At 36.6% G+C, this 19988-nt stretch overlaps 2 protein-coding genes across 2 annotated transcripts; one reads left to right on the top strand and one right to left on the bottom strand.

Moving 5' to 3' along the window:
* LOC306850116 (uncharacterized protein) lies at positions 1-3823 on the top strand. The gene is made up of 4 exons (XM_079385566.1): positions 1-278; positions 483-754; positions 1024-1105; positions 2557-3823. Exons 1-4 carry the CDS (start codon positions 168-170, stop codon positions 3454-3456), a joined length of 1365 nt encoding a protein of 454 aa, XP_079241692.1. The 5' UTR covers positions 1-167; the 3' UTR covers positions 3457-3823.
* LOC306850115 (uncharacterized protein) lies at positions 3601-16506 on the bottom strand. The gene is made up of 22 exons (XM_079385565.1): positions 16404-16506; positions 15498-15585; positions 15205-15296; positions 14967-15050; positions 14708-14858; positions 14428-14501; positions 13536-13674; positions 13327-13407; positions 12867-12898; positions 12690-12713; positions 11788-11892; positions 11236-11315; positions 10990-11146; positions 10170-10229; positions 8794-8986; positions 8319-8719; positions 7375-7566; positions 7189-7284; positions 6648-6695; positions 5956-6145; positions 5693-5825; positions 3601-4708 (listed from the first exon to the last, which is right to left on the bottom strand). The coding sequence occupies exons 2-22, from the start codon at positions 15559-15561 to the stop codon at positions 4576-4578; spliced, it is 2529 nt and encodes an 842-aa protein (XP_079241691.1). The 5' UTR covers positions 15562-15585; positions 16404-16506; the 3' UTR covers positions 3601-4575.
* Between the last annotated feature and the right edge of the window lie 3482 nt (positions 16507-19988).

A 19988-nucleotide genomic window follows, 5' to 3' on the forward strand; every position in this document is an offset into this window, starting at 1 on the left:
GTGAATGTGTGGTAAGAAATCCTAACCTACTGTAGTGTGGCAGTCCCTCACCTATGAGCTGACCTAACGAAATCAAGAGGCGAAAGCAAGCAGAGAAATACTTATCTGAAGCTATATGAAAGCAGATACACAAGCTGTGCTGCACTGAAGAATTAAGCGTCTGGACCATGACCGCGAACCTGCGCACAGAGAGGCTGCAGCCGAGTGAACTTCAGGCTCTGTTTGGAGAGGAGAAGGATTATTCGTGCTCCCTCGATGATATTGTTCATCACACAGAGGTAGATATCTGACGGTACAATGTAAAGTACTAATTCAACTCGTAATTAAGCATTTCCAGGTGAACTTATACAGATACTCTGTGATGGAAGAACCACTAGATATACATTTTTTTATACTGTACTGTAATATTTGAGGTCATTTTGGTTTAAATTTACCATTTGTACCATAGTTTGCTTATGGTTTGCTTGCTTTTGGTCTCTCAGGAGTGTGAGCTGCAATCTGAAGATGATAATATAGCGGCTTGCGACTTGAGTTCTCTTTCTGATGTTGACTATGGGGAGCCATGTGCAGCCCCTCATCTGCAGGGACCTGTGTTCTCCAAACAGGAATACTACACCAAACTAAAGGAGCTAAAGAGAGGCCACCTGAGAAACATAGCTGAGCTGGAAAAAGTCAACCTGAGCCAAAACAAACCTGGTCAGAGAGAAAGACAGCTTATTACTTGCTGGAAACAAAATGGAGAGGATACAGAGAGGTCTGCAATTTAAGTTATGAGCCAAACAGAATATGGAAAATAAATTTAAATAATTGTCATTGCCATTTTTAATACATTAATTTTTTTTTGTGTGTGGCTAAAATGAAATAAATTACTATAAAAAATTATACTTTAAAACATTCAACTACTTAAAACTAGAAAACAAAAGGTTTATTTTCAAAGTAACATGCTTTCTTCACTAAATTGTATCTAAAACCTCAGATTACACAAGTGGTGTTTGATCCCTGACCTTTGACCTCTTGCATTAGTGAACAGGTGGAGCTCATCCAGATTGGGAGAAGGGTTTCAGTGGGCCATCTGAAGAATGGTGTTTCTCATTTGAAGTTAAAGGTCAGTGAGTGAACCTGGAGAGTTGAGCCGAACTGAATCAAGGATTTGTTCATCAAATATTTGAACACTCTCAGAAAAAAGACATAACTGAAGTTGTTTATAAAGTGCACATCAGACTGAACAAGCTGTTTTTAGGTACTTGAGAAGCCCAGACTTAAATGTACTTTGTTTACTGAAGGTTGTTATGGTGCACATACACTGTAGGCAGATTTGGATACATTATAAATATGTGCATTACAAAAACCCTCAAATTAGTCACCAGTCTAAATGTATTCAGCAACATTCAGTGGCCTTTTCTAGTAACTTGCACTGTCTATAAAAAGAACGAAGACAGTTTCCACTGAAAGTACCATTATGAGTCAGCACATGTTATTTTCATATGCTTTGTGGTTATGCAGGAGGAGTTGAGAGATCCATACAGACCTTGAGTGTTAATGTCACTAATCAAATAAGCAAATTTGTAATATTAATCATGTGAACCACTTTTGTACGGATCATCAGATGATCTTGCTTCCACTGAAGCACAAGATCCTCTTTGGATCATCCTCATATCATGCTGGAGAATATGATCATCAGGTCAGGTGTCATACAAACTTGTGGAGGTCATGCAGCTCAAGTATTGCTGTCATTAAAGCAAAAAGGGGACAAAATACATACTGACATTCTGAAATTCATGTTAACGTTAATGTTAACTAAATTTCTGTCATTCAAAATTTTATGCTGATAATGTAATTGGGGGGGGGGGGGGGGGTGGACTGGAAGTAATGAAATTGGGGGGGAAAAACCCTGAAAATTACTGTAAATTAATGGTTTTCAACATTTTTGACTCCAAGATCCAACTTTGTCCAATACAATATTCAAAGTCCCTTCAATCTAAGCTGACATGCATTTCTGTTGTAATATAAATAAACTAATAAATATACTGTCAATATAATTTAATTTAAATCAGAACAAATGGTCAAAATAATATGTGATGTGACATTGTTTTCAGTAATGTGAAATTCATAAATATCTAAAAAAATGGTTTAGAGTTTCATGGGTTTCAAGGGTTAGTTCACCCATAAATGAAAATTCTGTCATTAATTACTCACCCTCATGTCATTCCAAACATGTGAGACCTTCGTTCATGTTTGGAATACAAATGAAGATATTTTTGATGAAATACGAGAGCTCTCTGACCCTGCATAGACAGCAACGCAACTGACACGTTCAAGGCCCAGAAAGATAGTAAGGACATCGTTAAAATAGTCCATGTGACATCAGTGGTTCAATTGTAATTTTATGAAGCTACGAGAATACTTTTTGTGCGCATATATTTGACATTATTTTGACCATTTGTTGTTCTGATATAAAAATCAAAACTGCATTTAAGTCTGAATCGAAATTGGTACAAAGAGTTGCAGAGAACAGTACAAAAATCTAACATTTAATTCGATTTTCTTCCAAAACAGGCTCGGCAGAACTCCTTAGAGGAGCAAAGGAAGTTGTCTCACTCTCAGCAGAACTCATCTCACAGTGCAGCCAATCAGGGGACGGACAGCCTGAGACAGAATTCCAAAGTCACCATTCCCAAACCGTTTCGCATGATGCTTCGTGAAGAGGATCGCAAACGGCGCAATGTGAAAACCCGCTCTGAGATGGAGCTAGAAAATGAGAGACTGAAGAAAGAACTGGACGAGCTAAAAGAATGTAGCAAGAAGTTTCGTGCTAAACCAGCCCCCGCCTCCACTTATTTTCTCTTCTATGACAACATCAATAAGCGCCCAAATAAGCTCCAGTGGCAAAACAATCAAATCAACCAAACGGATCACCATGGAAACCACCACAAACAAGGCAACCAACGCCAATCCCCACCTCTTCCGCAACAGCCATTTAGCTTCATTGAAAGAGAGCGAAAGAAAAGAGAGAAAAAACTAGCAGATGAGCTAAACAACCTGACTCCCAAAACACAACGAAGGGCGTTCAAAGCCAGACCCGTACCGAGGTCTCTATATAGGCCCAGCTCACCAAACTGCCAGATACATGATGCAGTTAATCTTAATCATAGAGGCTCAGCACTGCCTCCTAGCATTCTGGATGACACACTGCAGGAGCGAGAGGAGGCCGAAAATGAGTATGATGATGAATTTTCAAGGCCACAGAGCACAGATATATCACGCTGCAGCAGCAGCCTCAGGAAATGGAAGAACAAAGCTGCACTGCAGGTGGAGGAAGAGATGGAGAGAAAGAGGAACAGAGAAAGAGAAAGAAACTGGTCCTACTTTCATCCCCTACGCAGGAGCAGCCTCTGCCACAGCCAAGAACCCCTGAACACCTGCAAGAGTGACTACATCAGCGTTTTTAAAAACTGACACAGACAGACTGAACCACAGCCTACAATGCAAAATTTATAATCAGAACTATAACTCCATAATTATATGGTATGATAGAAACAGATATTATTTTGGTTTTCTCATTGTGTTACTTTGGTGAACAAAATCATGTAAACAATAAATAAACACAAAAACCGATTATTTAATAGTCTCTATTACATATCTTGTCTTGACTGAACACGTTTTCAGCTGGATTTAAATGATTGCATCGAATAACTGAAATGACTTTTGGTGTCAAGTTCATTACTTTGTTAGCAATGCTTTTTCTTTATTGTTCCCTTAGTTAAGTTAAATAAATTATCATGTCAGTTTTAAAGTGAGAACACTTAAACAAATAGTTCACTCTAAAATGCATTTCTGTCATCATTTCCTCACTGTCATGTTGTTTCTAACCTGTGATGACTTCATTTCTTCTACAGAACATGGACATACAGTATCGTGCTGGTCTTGAATGCAATTGCAAGTGAAGCCTTTTATCTTAAAAAAAAAAACGACACAAAAGCATCATTAAAGTATCATAAAAAGTGTCCCAAATGACTCCTCATAAGTCATACCATAGCTTAGTGAGAAACAGACTAAGATTTAAGTAATTTACTTTCAGTAATTTTCAGTTAACTGTGGTGATAATTAAGTTAAAACAATTCATACATAAATTGAACACTTTGCCTAATGAACTCTAATTATCTCCTATGGACGGATGCCAATATTTTCAGTGAGTAAAAACTTAAATGTTTGTCTGTTACTCATAAATTATTGTATGACTTCAAAGGTTCTATGTACAACTTTTATGATAATTTTCCAGTGCTTTCAAACCTTGAATGCTTCTTTACCCATTCATTAAAATTTTTTAAAAGATCATTGGGCCAGTACCCTTTCTAAGGTTACTAATCTCTACACTTTATCTACTAATATGTACCTTTAAGGTATTCATATGTACCATTCAGGGGTAAATAAGGTACAAAGATGTACCTTTTAGTTTTTGTACTTTAGGATGCTGCAGTTTTTTGCACTTTTAGGTGAACTATGCCTTAACTATGATTCATACAGGATATCTTTTACTCTCCACCTCCCTCATTCACTCACACACAAGTACAGTCTTTAGTCTATATCCTCAGGCCTCAGTCCACACTTCCTGAGTGTACGTCTGACGTATGGAATGGCATCCTGCAGAAACCACTCTCTCCTGTACAAAACCAGCATCACATCCAATAACAGACTGTGCTCCCTCCTCCTGCAAAAACAACACAGAATCAACTACATAAGCTCTGACAATCAAATATGACTCCTATAAACTCATATTCAGAGGATACATGCACATACACTATATTGCCAAAAGTATTGGGTCACCCCCTTCTAATGAACATGTTTGACTACTTTAGCAATTTCCATGTGTACAATGTTTAATGTTTAAGCATATAATGATATTCTACGGAATTGTGTGCTTCTAATGTTATAGCAACAGTTTGGACGGGACGCTTTTCTATTCTAACATAACAGTGCCTCTGTGTATAAGGCACGGTTCAAAAAGAAATGATTGACTGAGTCAGTGGGGAAGAACTTGACTGGTCTGCATAAAGCCAAGTCCTAATCCCAGATGAACACCTCTGGTGTGACTTTAAATGCAGACCTTGAGCCAAAAACTCATCACCAAACACCAATGACTTGTATAGACACTATATGGGCAAAAGTATTGTGACCCCCTTCTTTAGAACAGAAAAAGGCAGTTCCAAAACTGTGGCAACAAAGATGAAAACATAGTTCATGTATTTAAAAATTGTATTTCAATCTCTGTTGCAATAGTTTTGGATGTGTCTAAAATGACAGTACCCTTATGTACAAGTCATTGGTATTTGGTGATGAGTTTTTGGCTCAAGGTCTGTATTTAAAGTCACACCAGAGGAGTTCAGCTGGGATCAGGACTTGGCTTTCTGCAGACCAGTCAAGTTCTTCCACACTGACTGAATCAATCATGTCTTTTTGAACCGTGCCTTATACACAGAGACACTGTTATGTTAGAATATAAAAGTGTCCTGTCCAAACTGTTGCTATAACATTAGAAGCACAAAATTACCTAGAATATCATTATATGCTTAAACATTAAACATTGTACTCTTAATTACTAAATTACTAAAGTGGTCAAACCTGTTCATTAGAAGGGGGTGACCCAAAACCTTTGGCAATATAGTGTATGTTTGTTTGATCAGCAGGCGCTCACAACTGCTTGTAGAGATTTTGGGGTTTATACAGAGGCTGTTCACAGTTGCTGTTGTTTGTGGTTTCAGACTTCTCTGCAAACTCCTCCTCAGGATGTTGAAACTCTTCATACTGACTAAAGCAGCATTCACTTCCTGCTGGCATGCCAAAAACAACATTATTAACATTAAAAGGTTACCTGCAGCCTAAAAACACTGAATAATAAATAAGGCTGATGTAGCTGTTTTTTCAATTGATATAAAGGAGAATATATGGATCTTTTGCCTTGTGTGACACCTGCAGGACACTGCTGAGACACATGGTGTGAGACGACAATCATCTCGGTGTTCGTTGTGACTGCATGTGTGTGTGAAGTGTTTGTGTCTGGACTGCTGGATTCTGTAAAGGGTGCTGAGTTGATCTCCCTCAAAAATGACTTGAGTTTCTGTCTCAAACCAGCATTTTCCAAGCACACCTGCAGAAGCACCATGCATACACATGCAAAACATTCATCTTTTGTTTATTTGTGTAATTATTTCCTTTTAATAAAAAATAAATTGAATGAATACATTTATTATATACACTACTATTCAAAAGTTCAGGGTCAGTAAAACATTTTTTTTTATTAATACTGAACAAAATGCAATATGGTTTCCAAAAAATTTTTTTAAATTAAGCAGTACAACTTTTTACAACCTTGATAATAATAAGAAATGTTTGAGCACCAAATCTGCATATTATACTGATTTCTGATGGATCATGTGATAATGAAAAGACTGGAGTAATGGCTGCTGAAAATGTAGCTTGGCCCTCACTGGAATAAATCACATTGTAATAATATTTCACAATATTACTATTTTTATTGAATTGCTTGTCAAATAAATGCAGACTTGGTGAGCATAAGCGATTTCTTTCAAAAACATAAGCTAATCCCACCAACTCTAAACTTTTGATTGCTAGTATATGTCCTAGGTTACCTTTTCAAAGGAACTTTTTGTGTCCTCTAAGTATGACATCAGTTCAGCCTGTAAAACAAAATTAAACTGGAGTTCACATAATCTACCAATAAAGGGTAACACACATCTAATTTCATTCTCTAGTTAAGTGGTGTTTTTTCAACATTTAAATACTTTATTCTATGCCTTAATATCCAGAGACAACTAGAAGTAAGTGATGAGTAAGTTGATTTCCCCAAAAAGTGTCAAAAATATTGAGGTTACACACCTATGGTATGAGTTTAGGAGCAGGACTATCTGTTTGACTAACCAGTGCCACACAGGGGGAGTATTTATGAAACTGTTTGAAGATAGTTACTATTTTAGCAATTTTTCTTGGTGATGGTAGCAGCACAGAAATTACACACTTCTTTTAAGATTTGGTAATGGTGTATTGTTTCCAAGTTATCTGTAGAAACATCTGAAACATGACCTTATGAAAAGTCTAAAATAATAGGTAAAATAATAATACAAATAATTGAATAATACTTTAAAATAATAAGGACAGAATAAAATACGAAACCTTTTCAGTCTCGAGCTGGCTGAGGGTAAGAGACACGCTCTCTCGAAATCTTTTGAGCTCTTCTCTGCTGGTCTGTAGTTCTGCCAACAAGCTCTCCTACCATACAAACAGCACAATAATAACATGTTCATATAATCAAACAGATGTTCTAAAACCCAACATTGGCAGGCTGTGTGTGGTTTGTACCCGCTGGTTGTTATGGGTTGACTCAAGCTGGCTGTTTCTCTCTCTGGCGCTGTTGAGCTGTGTGAGCAGTTTCTGGACGTCCTGGGTCAGTCTCTCTCTCTCAGAGTGCAGCGTTTGTGTCAGCATTTTCTCTCTCTTACGACATGAGCTCAGCTCTGATCTCAGCTCCTCTGCTTCTGTTTGCAAACACAGCTGAAGGACACACCTTTTTCACCACTGTGCATGGAACAAAACTCTTACACATACAATTTGCATTTTAAGCTGAGGGTTGGGGTTGGAAATGGCACACAGACTATCGTAAATGATCAAATGCACTTTTTTGATCAAAATGATCATCTTGCCAAAATATTAATGTGAAAACATTAATGAATGTTTACCTGTATATTTGATTCCACTTTTAGATAACTGAATAACTTCAAACACTATTTGCTTAATTTATATATTTTTTGTTCTATTACTTTTTGCTTTTTTTATTTTATAATAGACTTTTTCTACGTTTATTTAATAAGCATGCAATAAATTGATCAACAGTGACATTTAGAATGTAACAGAAGTTTTCTATTTCAAATAAATGCTGTTTTGTTGAACTGCTGATCAAAGAAAAAAAAGGGGAAAAAAAAAAGTTTCCATAAAAATATTAAGCAGCATAACTGTTAGAACATCAATAATAATACATGTTAAGCATCAAATCAGCAAATCAGAATGATTTCTGATGGATCATGTGACACTAAAGAGTAATGACTTCTGAAAATTCATATTCGTCATCAAAGGAATAAAAACAGTTCTTTTAAATTCAACAATATTACTATTTTTACTGTATTTTTTATCAAATAAATGCACCCTTAGTGAGGTTAGTGAGTCTATTTGAAATAGATAACTCCAGAGTTGTTCCTCTATAGGAACAAAGTGACATACTGTGATATAATTCAGCGCATTTCTGGTACCTCTGCAGTCTTTAATATTCCCATATCTGCAGATGTGCTGCTTGTAGATTCTTCATTTCCTCTTGTCTTCGCCCAGCTTAATCCCTCTTGTCTCTCCTGTGTTGCTCTTGTTCTCAACTCATTCTCCAGTTCTGCTACTTTTTGACTGAGAGAATCTTTGTCTCTCCTAGCCTGAACGATGATCTTGTCATATTCCTCTCGGATCTTTCGTTCCCGGGAACAGTTAGGACACTCCACAGTTGCTGAGGGAGCTGAAAAAGGTTCAAGAGAGGATGTAGAGGGCCGCTCTACAGAACGGTGCTGTGAAGATGACAACTCTGATCCCTTTCCAGTTCTTTCTCTCCCTCCAGCCTCATGGAGAACCGCCCCAGACAGGGAACGGGGCAGGGAGCGGGTCCTACCTGCAAAGCAGTTAAAAGTTTTTCTATAGTGTTTAAAGTCATTACTGATTTTATTAGAAAATTCAGCTTGTTACCATCAGCTCTGTTTTTCTCATTTCCAGGTCGAGATCCACGGATGTAATGCCCAGGTGGTTCGTTTTGGCCTGGTTTCTCCAGCTGGGGGAGAAAAGTTCTGAGCTCCAGCCCATCTCCACAGTGACCTGAGCTGAGTTTAGGTTCGGAGGGACTGACTGAACTCAAAAGATTGGGAAGCAAGTATGTCTGCGACTGAAAATACAGCAAATGAATCACCAAATATGAAGATACCAGATCGTACTCTCTGTTTTTTTTTGGATCATAAGAAAAATGCAGTGAATGATAAAATGTTAATTTCTTAAAATGTTAAAAGCAAGACATTTTTAAAACAAAGCCTTAACGGTCTAGTGTACCATCTTTCTATCAAAAGTTTAGTATGTTTAATTGTTTAATTGCATGCAGGTCTATCATCTGACATTTATCTAAACATTTCTATAGTTAGAACAGAAGTTTGTCAAATTTTTAAAAAGTCATTGTTTACAAATTTCTCATTTTTAGCATCATATCTGATAACTGCAATTAGTGTGAAGCAACACAGGGCATCAGTCACTGGCTTTTAAAATTAAACATTTAATATGTTAACAATAACCAGTAATACTGAAAAATATTAGTAATAGGTACATAATAACATAATAATTTTTACAACTTTATATACTTAATTATATGAACAATCATTTAGTAAATTTACCGCCAAACTTATAGAAAGTATACATCACAGTTGTGACTCGTTCAAATGGCTAACTTGTGTGAGTTTGAGACTGGTTTTTGAATCTTTTTACTGACATGTTATAAGGAAGTAGCTCATAAGAGAAGCCGAATCCAATTTCATAACTTGTGTTGTTTATGCATATGGATGCACAAAACAGCTTTCCCAACTAAATTTTAAATAAAATATTCTCACACATTTGATCTTTTCTGTTTTAGTTGCAATATGGGCTCTGCTATATAACTTTAAAGGGTTTGACATATTTTATATGCTGTTTATAAAGGAACTTTTCAGCTATCTGACCCCAGGTTTGTTTCATGGGAATTTTATGGTATTTGTATCTCAGTTAAAATGTATAGGAAAACTGAATGTCCCAATAAAACATTGTATATTTTATATTCAGATTAACACTGTACTCCTCTGGTTCAGAGTGTTCTGATGATGTTCCCTCTCACTACACTGTAACTTTAGAAACAGGCCACTAGAGGCAAAACTATTCAAATGAAGAGTCAAACTGATGACCACAATAAAAGTTGCCCCTTTCATCTTTACGACTCACTCAGCTGCAAAAGGGCACTTGATATACAAACACATTCAGGGTTTAAAGTGAAGCTATAAATTATGTCTATGTGAATATGTGCAGTGTATGTGTGTGGGTTTAAATCTCACCTTTCTGTCAGATCCGACCGGTGGTAAAATCTGCTGTCTGTTCAGATGATTAATGTCCTTCTTCCCATTCAAATATACACATGAATAGAATATTTTTGTGAGATTACGAAATTTATGAATGAGCTGATTTAAAAAAAACATTTAGATAAGAGCGGCGTGTGTAAGACTTCACCAGTATTGTGCATCTGGGTATGATATGTAAGTGTAGTCATTGGGGAAAAAATCACTTAGATTTAAAGGAATAGTTCACCCAAAATTGAAAATTTGTTGAAAATGTCCTCACCCTCAGGCCATCCAATATGTAGATGAGTTTGTTTCTTCATCTTAACAGATTTGGAGAAATTTAGCATTACGTTATTGTTCACCAATGGATCCACTGCAGTGAATGGGTGCCGTCAGAATGACGTCCAAACAGCTGATAAAAACATCACAATAATCCACATGACTCCAGTCCATCAATAAAGATTATCAGTTGTTTGAACTCTCATGCTGATGGCACCCATTCAAAGCAGAGGATCCACTAGTGAGCAAGTGACACAAAACTAAATTTCTCCAAATCTACACAGATGAAGAAACAAACTCATCTACATCTTGAATGGCCTGAGTGTGAGTAGATTTTCAGCTAATTTAAAGTGAAAAAAGGGTTAAAACTGTTAGCAAACATTCGTACAAATATTATAGGACAATAATTTATTGTGGTGTTTTTCAATTAAGGTGAGTTACATGTAGGAATGTGATGCATCTGGGAAGACTGTATGCGCATTTGTTGAAGTGTTTTGTGTTTTCAGAATGAAAATGCTCCTGGGAAGAGTGTGTATACCTGTTCAGGTGTGTAATGTAACTGAGATGTGTATATGGGCCGTGAAGGAACAGCCATGGCTCTGGAGGCAAACTGTAGAGAGCTGAGAGTTTCAGATATTAAAGATGACTGAGATGACACTGTGACCACTAAACACGTCCGGCAGTTCCCTCCCAAACTAAACCAGATAACAAAATAAACATCAAACTCAGAAACAAATGTTGAAGAAAGTGGAGAAATAATAATGCCGATGTTGATGATGCTCACCAGTCCCTAAGTGCTCGGGTTAGTTTGGATTCTCTGTATGGGACATGCTGGGACCCCGCAGAGGTGAGGGCAAAAATCACCTAAAAAGAAAGAAAGGATTGAAATTTTCTGTACTTTGCATGTTAATACTTTTTATAGTATTATATACATAATACCAGGACAGGACAAAAAAAATTCTTCAAACACAGTGAAAAAACTCATAACAGGCAAGAGGCCTCCACATTATCTAAATACAAATAATGAAATGAAGAGGCCAATATCCTGAAAAAAAAAAAAAATTCTGTGTTAATGTGACATGACATCTTCCCTTCCCTAAATGGAAAGCTATGTAATCGTACAGATCATTTCCTGTGTCTAATTTCCTGCATATGCAGCCAACACATTGATATGATTACGATAGGGCTCTTAGACTGATAAATAATCACTGGAGTACGTCTTGAGATACTCAAAACAAACTCTGCTCTTCAAAAATGCTGTAAGTCTGACCGGGACAACAGTGATAATAGATAAAGCATGTTCTTTTTTTGCTGACATGTTTGAGGTATTACTAACATTTCCAAATATGGTGAGGGAGCGTTTCAGCATCTTGGTCTCTTGTGGGTTTTCATTTGTGGCATTGAAAGTTCTCTTAATGTCTGGAACCACAGAACTACGAAACTGGGGGTAGAGAAAGAAAGTGAACATTAAAACTGAAACTCTATTATTTGTAACCCAAACCTTTGTATTAAAGAATATAACAACACTGTATATTCTGTTGAATGTCTTGACCATTTGTTGCAGGTAATCAACAGTACTGCAGAAAAACAGCACAATTATGACGCATGATTTCTTTTTAGTTAATATTGTACAAATTTACATTTTAGATAGATACATTTACTTTGTCAGCTTATTTGTGCTCCGACAACAAAAAATGCTACACACAAAGCCATGTTTGTTGTGCCTCTCTGAGCAACATGTGGAAGATAGTGTTTTATTACACTACAACTGAATCAACCATTTTGTACAAATCATTTGAATGAATGAAATTCAAAGACTTAATCAAAGGCAAATCTCTGGTTTCATTCTTGGATGAATCAGCGTGTTTGATGGAATCAATTGAGTCAATAATTCAAAGACTTTATCTTTAAGGCAGTCGTTTTAATTAGTGTGTGACATTTGTGTTTGAACAAATTAGATGAATCATTCATAAAGACGATCAATCATTGATAATGACTCATTCATAAAGACGATCACTTGTCACCACCGACTGGCGCATTGATGTTTTTTTTCTTTAGGTAACCATTAAAAACAAATTCAAAAACTTGGAAACTTGTCCCATGGTTAAAAATAGTTGTCAGTATTATAGAATAATCATAACATTTTACTATTACAATATATCAATCAATAGTGGTCAATCAGTTTCTTACTAAAATATCATGATCTGACAGAAACATTTCAGAGTAACATAAACTTACTTTTCCTGAGCTTGCCAAATCCACCTAACAAAAAGCAAAAATCATGCGAGTTTCATAAATCTTAATTAATTCACAAATATGGTGCTCACTACAAGTATGACAAGAATGTGTACTTCACACAGAGAATGCCTAATATTTCAGTTATGCCAAAAGGAGTTTCCGATGCTATAATCTTACCAGAGTGAGTTTGCTGGCTGTCAAAACTCCCTCTGCAACCATTAAGCACAAACACACACAAAGGGAGGTAGTTCATCAGATTTGTATTAATAGAACATAATTACACCGCGACACTGTGAGTTTGCAACACACCACTGCGGGGGGTACAAGGAGACCCTGTGGGAGGCTCTGGTATGTTCATATCTCACTAAAATAACAATCAGACTGCAAGCAGAGGTTCCTAGAGCTGACTAATGCGTAGGGGGTTGACTGAGGGGAGCTATTGACGGACAAATGGACTGAGTTACCCATTAAAAACAAGTAAAAATGTTACAGAATGTAAGTGCAACTCTCCTAAAACATCTTTAGTATGCAGAATTTATTTTATTAATCTAATAAGATAATAAAAACATGGCAATATACATAATTCAGGGAAACTTTAAAAAGACATATATGTTTAGGAAACAAAAAAAACACCTACCAGGGGACTGGAGCATTGTGTTAATGACCACAATGTTGAATACCATATGGGATCGGCTTGGAAAATCTCCCTTTGAAATCCCTGAAGAATATTAGAAAGATATGACAAATGATTCTGATTTAATAAAGCAAGCTGAGATCACTCTGATCATCATACTTCAAATGAAATAGTGTTTGCTCATCATATCAGACTGAGTTACTGGCTCTTACCTGTGTGTCTGAGGGCGGAGCCACGGCGATGCATCTGTAGCAGATCCTGGGAGGAGTTCACTTCCACCTCCGTCAACCCATCGAGACGCACCACCTCCTCACAGTCACGCACCCAGATCACCTCGCTCCCTTTTGGATCCTGAACCACACAGAGAGACAAGAGCATCTGAACACTTTCCTTTATCTTAGACTCAAAAGTTTCATATATTCCAAGCTTTTTTAAAACAATGAGACAGTTTACTGGTACTGTAAAAGTTCAAAAGTTTGGGGTCGGTCCACTTCTTTTTCTTTTTTTTTTAAATATTCAGCAAGGATGCATTAAATTAATCAAAAGTGACAGTAAAGACTTTCACTTTGTTACAAAATCAGCAATTATTTTACATTTATTTATTAAAATGAATGCTTATTTTCTGTCAAAGAATCTTGATTATTTAAGTATTATGCAGCACTGCATATTAAGCAGAAGTTTTCAACTGCGTTTTAGAATGATTTCTGAAGGATCTTATGACATTGAAGTCTGGAGTAATGGCTGCTGGTCTGCAGTCACAAGAATGAATTACATTTTAAAATATATTAAAATTGAAAACACTTATTTAAAACTGTAATATTATTTTGCAATATTACTGTTTTAATGTTTTAAATTTTTCAAAAACATTAAAATGTTGTAATAAGAATCAAGTTTTATGGCAACGAGTAATATTTCGTCCATGTAACTCAAAAAGAACTGAATGGCGCCAGAAATACCAAAGGTATGTGAATGTTTCCATGAACTGAACAATATATACAATGGAATTTTCTCTGAAAAAAGCATCTGCCAAATGCATTAATGTAAGATAATTGTGATTGATTGATTTAACTAATACAGTGATTTACTTACTCCACAAATACTTACCAATAGGTCATAAATCTTTTCATTGAAAATGTGGTAGAACGAGATTCTGATTTTGCAGTAAGATGCCTTTGGGGCTGGATTTTTCAAATTAAGGATTGTTCTAGGATGCTTATGTACAGGTCCTATTATGTGTAGTCTGGTGAGCATGACACTATGAATGAGGAGTGGAATGTTACTGCAATATACAGTATGTGTTATACAGTAAGTCACTCTTATCTACAACAGAACATGAAATCTTAAGATATGACTTTCTAAAACAAACACCCTGAAGGTTTGATACAGGCGAAAATGTCCTCAGCAGTGCGGCTGATGATGCCTCTGTGTTTAGCTGACACGCTGCATCCCTGCATGGTATGAGTTTTACCGCTGCCCGGAGAGCCATAGACAATTACACAGCCATTATATCCCTGCATTAGATACTCGACCAGAGACTGGCACAGAAAGAAAGACAGAGATAGATTAGTACCTTAATTTACAAATAAAATATATTAAGGACTAGTATTAAACATGACAATTGTTACTAAGAATATTCTTTGAACCTTTGTTGTAGACTCATAAACATCTCTCTGTGATGCCTCCTCATTTAAGACTGCATCAAGGTCTATAATATGAGGCTTGTGACTCTGGAGAAGGACAAAAAATATTTTGAAAACACCTTCAACTTGACTTTATGCATACTTTGGTTTCACTTGAATCATTTCATTCTGTTTTTTTTGCAAAAGAGCATGATGAATCTAATTAAGTGATATCTTTGATCTCATTCGAATCAACACTCACCCTTCCAGTGTCAACAACTACTCTGTTGAGATGTGTCACTTTGATGGAGGCTCTGGGTTCATCTAAAGAGACAGAATGTTCTGGTCTGTTCGCTGAGGAATTGAAAAATGTAAGTTAAATAGCTTCAGGATGTTTGAAGAAATCAAGATAAGAACAATGGAACGAGGTAATACAAAGAAATAAAGGAATCATGCAAACTTCAGTAAAAGTTGTGCAGACCCTTATATACGCTGATTTTTTATATATGTGTAAGAGCATGTGTGTGAGACCTGTGTGTGAGTGTGTGTTCTCACGGGCACACAGACGGACGACCACTCTGAAACTCCTCTCTGTATTTAGGCGTTTTGCTGCAGACATCCTCTTCAAACTTTGGCTTCTTGCCTAGTGGATAAATGTTGTAGACAAAAACAGAGATATAGATGCATGATTATAATCATTAACAAGAATTTTTAAAATTTTATTAAAGAATAATGTCGCTTGCTTTTTAGCCTAAGATGATCAAATGAATAACTAGTACCAGTTTTTCAATAGGGCAGAGACAGATCATCAAAAAAACAGAACAGCAGTTTTATAGAAAATATAATACAAGAACTCCAAAAACGTTTATCACATTGTAAAATACTGCATGTGTAAACGTGTGTGTAAATATGTAAAAAGTATCAAATTAATTCTAATATCAATGTTGTTCAAATATACATGTAGTTTTACAGGAATAAATGTTAAACAGTTTTTTTATATTATTATTTTTATGAGCATATATTATTATTATTGCTGTTAAATGCAGTAAACCTGTGATTGTCAGAAATTACCATAAAATAAGGACTAATCCATATAATCCATACCCAATACATAGACGATGCACCACAGTAACACATATATATTTTAAATAATACAATAAACATAAAACGTTAACTCAACAGCATAAAGTGTACGACAAACACCACAATGTAGGCTACATGTAAAAACCAGATGAAACTATAAAAAAATAAAAAATAAACGAGAGTTGGCCTACGCAAACCGTGCCTGTTTATAACATTATGTACTGAAATTAATAACAAAATTATTTTATATTAATTAAAATGACATAGACCTAAATATAAATTTAGTTCTCTTATAAAGTTGATCCTATAGTTGATGCGCTTTAAATCGTCAAATAAAAAACCCCAATGTGAGATAAGATAATTTGTGGAGAGACCTACCTCTGTCCAGCTGCTTCAGCTGTTTCTGTATGAAATCAAGCTACGTCTCTCCAGAGCATATTACTCTTGGAATAACAGCCTTGGAATCCAATTCCAGATAACCAGTCTGTCTCTGTAGAGCTGCAAATATCACACTTGGAGTGTTGCTGACACGTTTTTGTTTTAATATTTTCTCTAATAAAGCTCCTGTTGTTCATCACTCCTCACCTCAGATGAGATGAGCGCGTTGTCTCGCGCACTGTTTAATTGGCGTTCATGTGATCCACGCGCGCGCAGGGAGGTGAGTGAACGCTTCACTCGGACTGTGACTGTGTGCTGAAAATGTGAACATTTTTTAACCAATAATTCAACCCCCCAGAAAAAACAAAACAAAAAAACTGCAAATTATCTTCAGATTTGGACTTAAATGTTATTTCATTAAATTCAAACTTAAGTAATAAACTATTACTAAAACACATCTTAAACCAGTACATGGTTTATGGTTTTATATGGTTTATATGATGGTTTAAGATGGTCTCACAAACTATTTTCCTAGCTCATCTGAAAACTGTTCAAGCAAATCAGCTAAAATCAGAAAATCATTTTAGGGTGGTATAAGATATTAGGAACGATCTGTGTGTTGTTTTGCAGACTTTTGACTTTTAAATAAGCTTTGCTTTTTAAATAACCAGCATGGTCATATTTGAATACTGATACAGGGTTGTATTTCAAACCATGCCACACTCTTTTACACCCAGACGTTGCCGGAGCACCAGTCTGGAATGCTTGTGTGTGACAACTTATGGCTGTTCCTCTTGACCCCCTGTACCTCTCCTCCAGCAGTGTCCTTTACTCCTTTACAAGGTGCTTGGAGGAGGAATGTGCGTCATGAAATGGGATGTTTAAGCTTCTGATGCACAAATGCAACATAGGAGTCACACATATCCAAGGGCGGGGAGACGAGGGCAAAGGATGGACTTTTTGATATAACCCTAAAATACATTATGTCAATACACTGTCAGAAATATTGCACATTTTGAGCCAACATAATTGAATAATCAAGATGTACTATACACACAATGAGAGCAAAGAACCACTTCTCATTGTATAACATTGTATTTCATACTGTACCAGGGATTGCGAGTGAAACAAAGAGGGAGAGAGAGGAGTGATGGGACACAGCTTAGTGCTGCCATTGCCAGCTGTGTCAGTGTCAAAGGGCACAGATTCCTGATGCTCTGTATCTCGGTGTCTTACGGTCTAGCTTAACTGTGTCACTTCACTTGACATTTATCCTTTCTCTAGAACGAGCTACAGTGGGTAAAATTTCATCTGTTACCATTTCATAAAGGTATATGCAGGTGCGCTGTGATGGGAGGGAAAGGTTAGGACAAAGCCGAAAGACCTGCAACGCAATCACAGGGGGCTCTGAAACCATAGCGGCGCCCCCGGGTATAATAATTATTATTGTTGGAGATAAATATAATCCAATTTACTTCTACTTTAGATGGGAAAATATTCAAATTCGTATAATTTATTAAGTGGTTCTTAATATAATTTTAAATGAGAGAAAACAAGAATTAAAATAAACTATAACTACTAAAAATAATTTTGCTACTAAAATAGGAAAATTAATGTAAGTTTTTATGCATTTTTTATGAATATACATTTTTCTAATTATTCCAAGGTCAAAAATATATTATCAGGCAGAATTGACAAGTTAAATAAATAAAAAAAATAAGTCCTTATCCTTAATCCTGATTCATTACTCATTAAATCACACATGACTGGAAAAATATAAATTCACTGGTTAAAAAGACTGGGAACCCTAAAGCACATTCGACTCTGGAATTCTGAAATGCAAGTTGTTACTAGACAATGGCGCATTGGGCCTTGCCTTGGAATCAAAAAGGTTGAAAACATGCAACTCGCGCACTTAATAGTGCAAATCACACCTATAGATGGCAGTATAGGCTTTACAACACCATGAACACGAGACAGAACAGGTTGTGACCCATATTGCGAAGGAAGAATCATTTATCTCTTTCTGTTTGTATGATTATATAACGTTCATGTAAATTACATTATGTAAAATATGCCCCTTTTTCTGGACTATTAAATAAAATCTCACGCGATTAATATAGTGCTGCAGATGATATTAGTATTATGCTTATTTTTGTTTTTTAGGTTTTTTTAATGGACGTCAAAATATACAAAAATCCACATATTTTAAATTCTAAAATGTATATTATGTATATCAGAAGCAAATTGTTAAATAGGTTTGTTTAACTCTAAACTACTTGTTTAAATGAGTAGGGGGTGGACTGGACTGACCCTTGAACATTTCTGGAAGAGGTTCTACTGGAACCCACCAGACGGGATTCCTGTTGTAAAGTGGGTCAGGGGGAGAGAGAGCTCATCTTTCCACGGGAGTGAATTTTACTGCAGGCACCTAACGTGTCACACAAGCTCACAGGAGATAGATTACTGCCAGTTACAACACAGGGCCTGTTTAAACCTTCAAACCCAAAGTTATAGAATATTCTGAGTTGTAGAACTTCCGTGGAATCCGGAGGGCTTCAGAATGTCACTTGGGTGTTTTCTGAAAAGTTCTAGACTCAAACACATTCCCTGGGCATTCCAGAGACTTTGTTGAATCAGATCTCCAGAGCTGTGCTGATGTGGCACTGGTAAACACAAACGGCAGCGATGCATTCTAACAACTGTCACAGCATGTCAAACGAGGCCTGCATCTGCATACGGATCACTCGAGAGAACACAAACACATGCGTTTCTTGGGAGGTGCATATTAGAGTAGAACTATTCAAGGAAAATGCACCAGAGGAGAAACTCAACACCACTCTTTCGTGCCAGTCACGTCGCTCTCGAGATCTATTCAAACAGCAGGATACTGTTAGAGCTCAGTGGATGACGGGTTTCATTTTAACCAAGACCTTGGAGGAGCATTAGTGCGGAAATGGATCTCAGCTGCTAGGATTGAGCAGGTGGAGGGTAGAATTCGTATAAATCAGCTGGTTTGATTCCAGCTGCTTGTTTTTGAGATGGTGTGGTATACAACATCCTCTTTACCAACCTAACGTGGTGCTGGACTTAAAGGGACAGTTCACTCAAACATTAAAATTCAACGGTCATCATTTACTCCAAACACATATGACTTTTCTTTTGTGAAATGGTTAACTGAAATTATTGAAAAATGCTGGTAAAATCTATATAGAAAGATAAATAAAATGACAGAAGGACAAAATTAATACAATTAAAATATTGTTAAATATTATAATAAAATAGAATATATTTTGGGGCAGTCGTGGCCTAATGGGTAGAGAGCTCTCTCCACCTTCAATACCACGACTGAGGTGAGACCCTTCATGGCACCGAACCCCCAACTGCTCCCTGGACGCCGCAGCATTTGAAGTGAAGTGACATACAGCCAAGTGTATGACCCATACTCGGAATTCGTGCTCTGCAATTAACCCATCCATCGTGCACACACACAGCAGTGAACACACACACACCGTGAACACACACCCGGAGCAGTGGGCAGCCATTTATGCTGCGGCGCCCGGGGAGCAGTTGGGGGTTCGGTGC

This window comes from Barbus barbus (assembly GCF_936440315.1).
Source record: "Barbus barbus genome assembly, chromosome: 30".
Lineage (NCBI taxonomy): Eukaryota > Metazoa > Chordata > Actinopteri > Cypriniformes > Cyprinidae > Barbus > Barbus barbus.

Bases quoted from the DNA above. Each gene is read 5' to 3' on its own strand.
- LOC306850116 (XM_079385566.1), top strand. From the start codon at position 168: ATGACCGCGAACCTGCGCACAGAGAGGCTGCAGCCGAGTGAACTTCAG. The intron at 279-482 runs GTAGATATCTGA...TTGGTCTCTCAG, and splicing joins ATATTGTTCATCACACAGAG to GAGTGTGAGCTGCAATCTGA. The intron at 1,106-2,556 runs GTCAGTGAGTGA...CTTCCAAAACAG, and splicing joins TTTCTCATTTGAAGTTAAAG to GCTCGGCAGAACTCCTTAGA.
- LOC306850115 (XM_079385565.1), bottom strand. From the start codon at position 15,561: ATGTCTGCAGCAAAACGCCTAAATACAGAGAGGAGTTTCAGAGTGGTC. The intron at 15,051-15,204 runs GTGAGTGTTGAT...GTCCTTCTCCAG, and splicing joins TAGTTGTTGACACTGGAAGG to AGTCACAAGCCTCATATTAT. The intron at 8,720-8,793 runs GTAACAAGCTGA...ACTGCTTTGCAG, and splicing joins TGAGAAAAACAGAGCTGATG to GTAGGACCCGCTCCCTGCCC.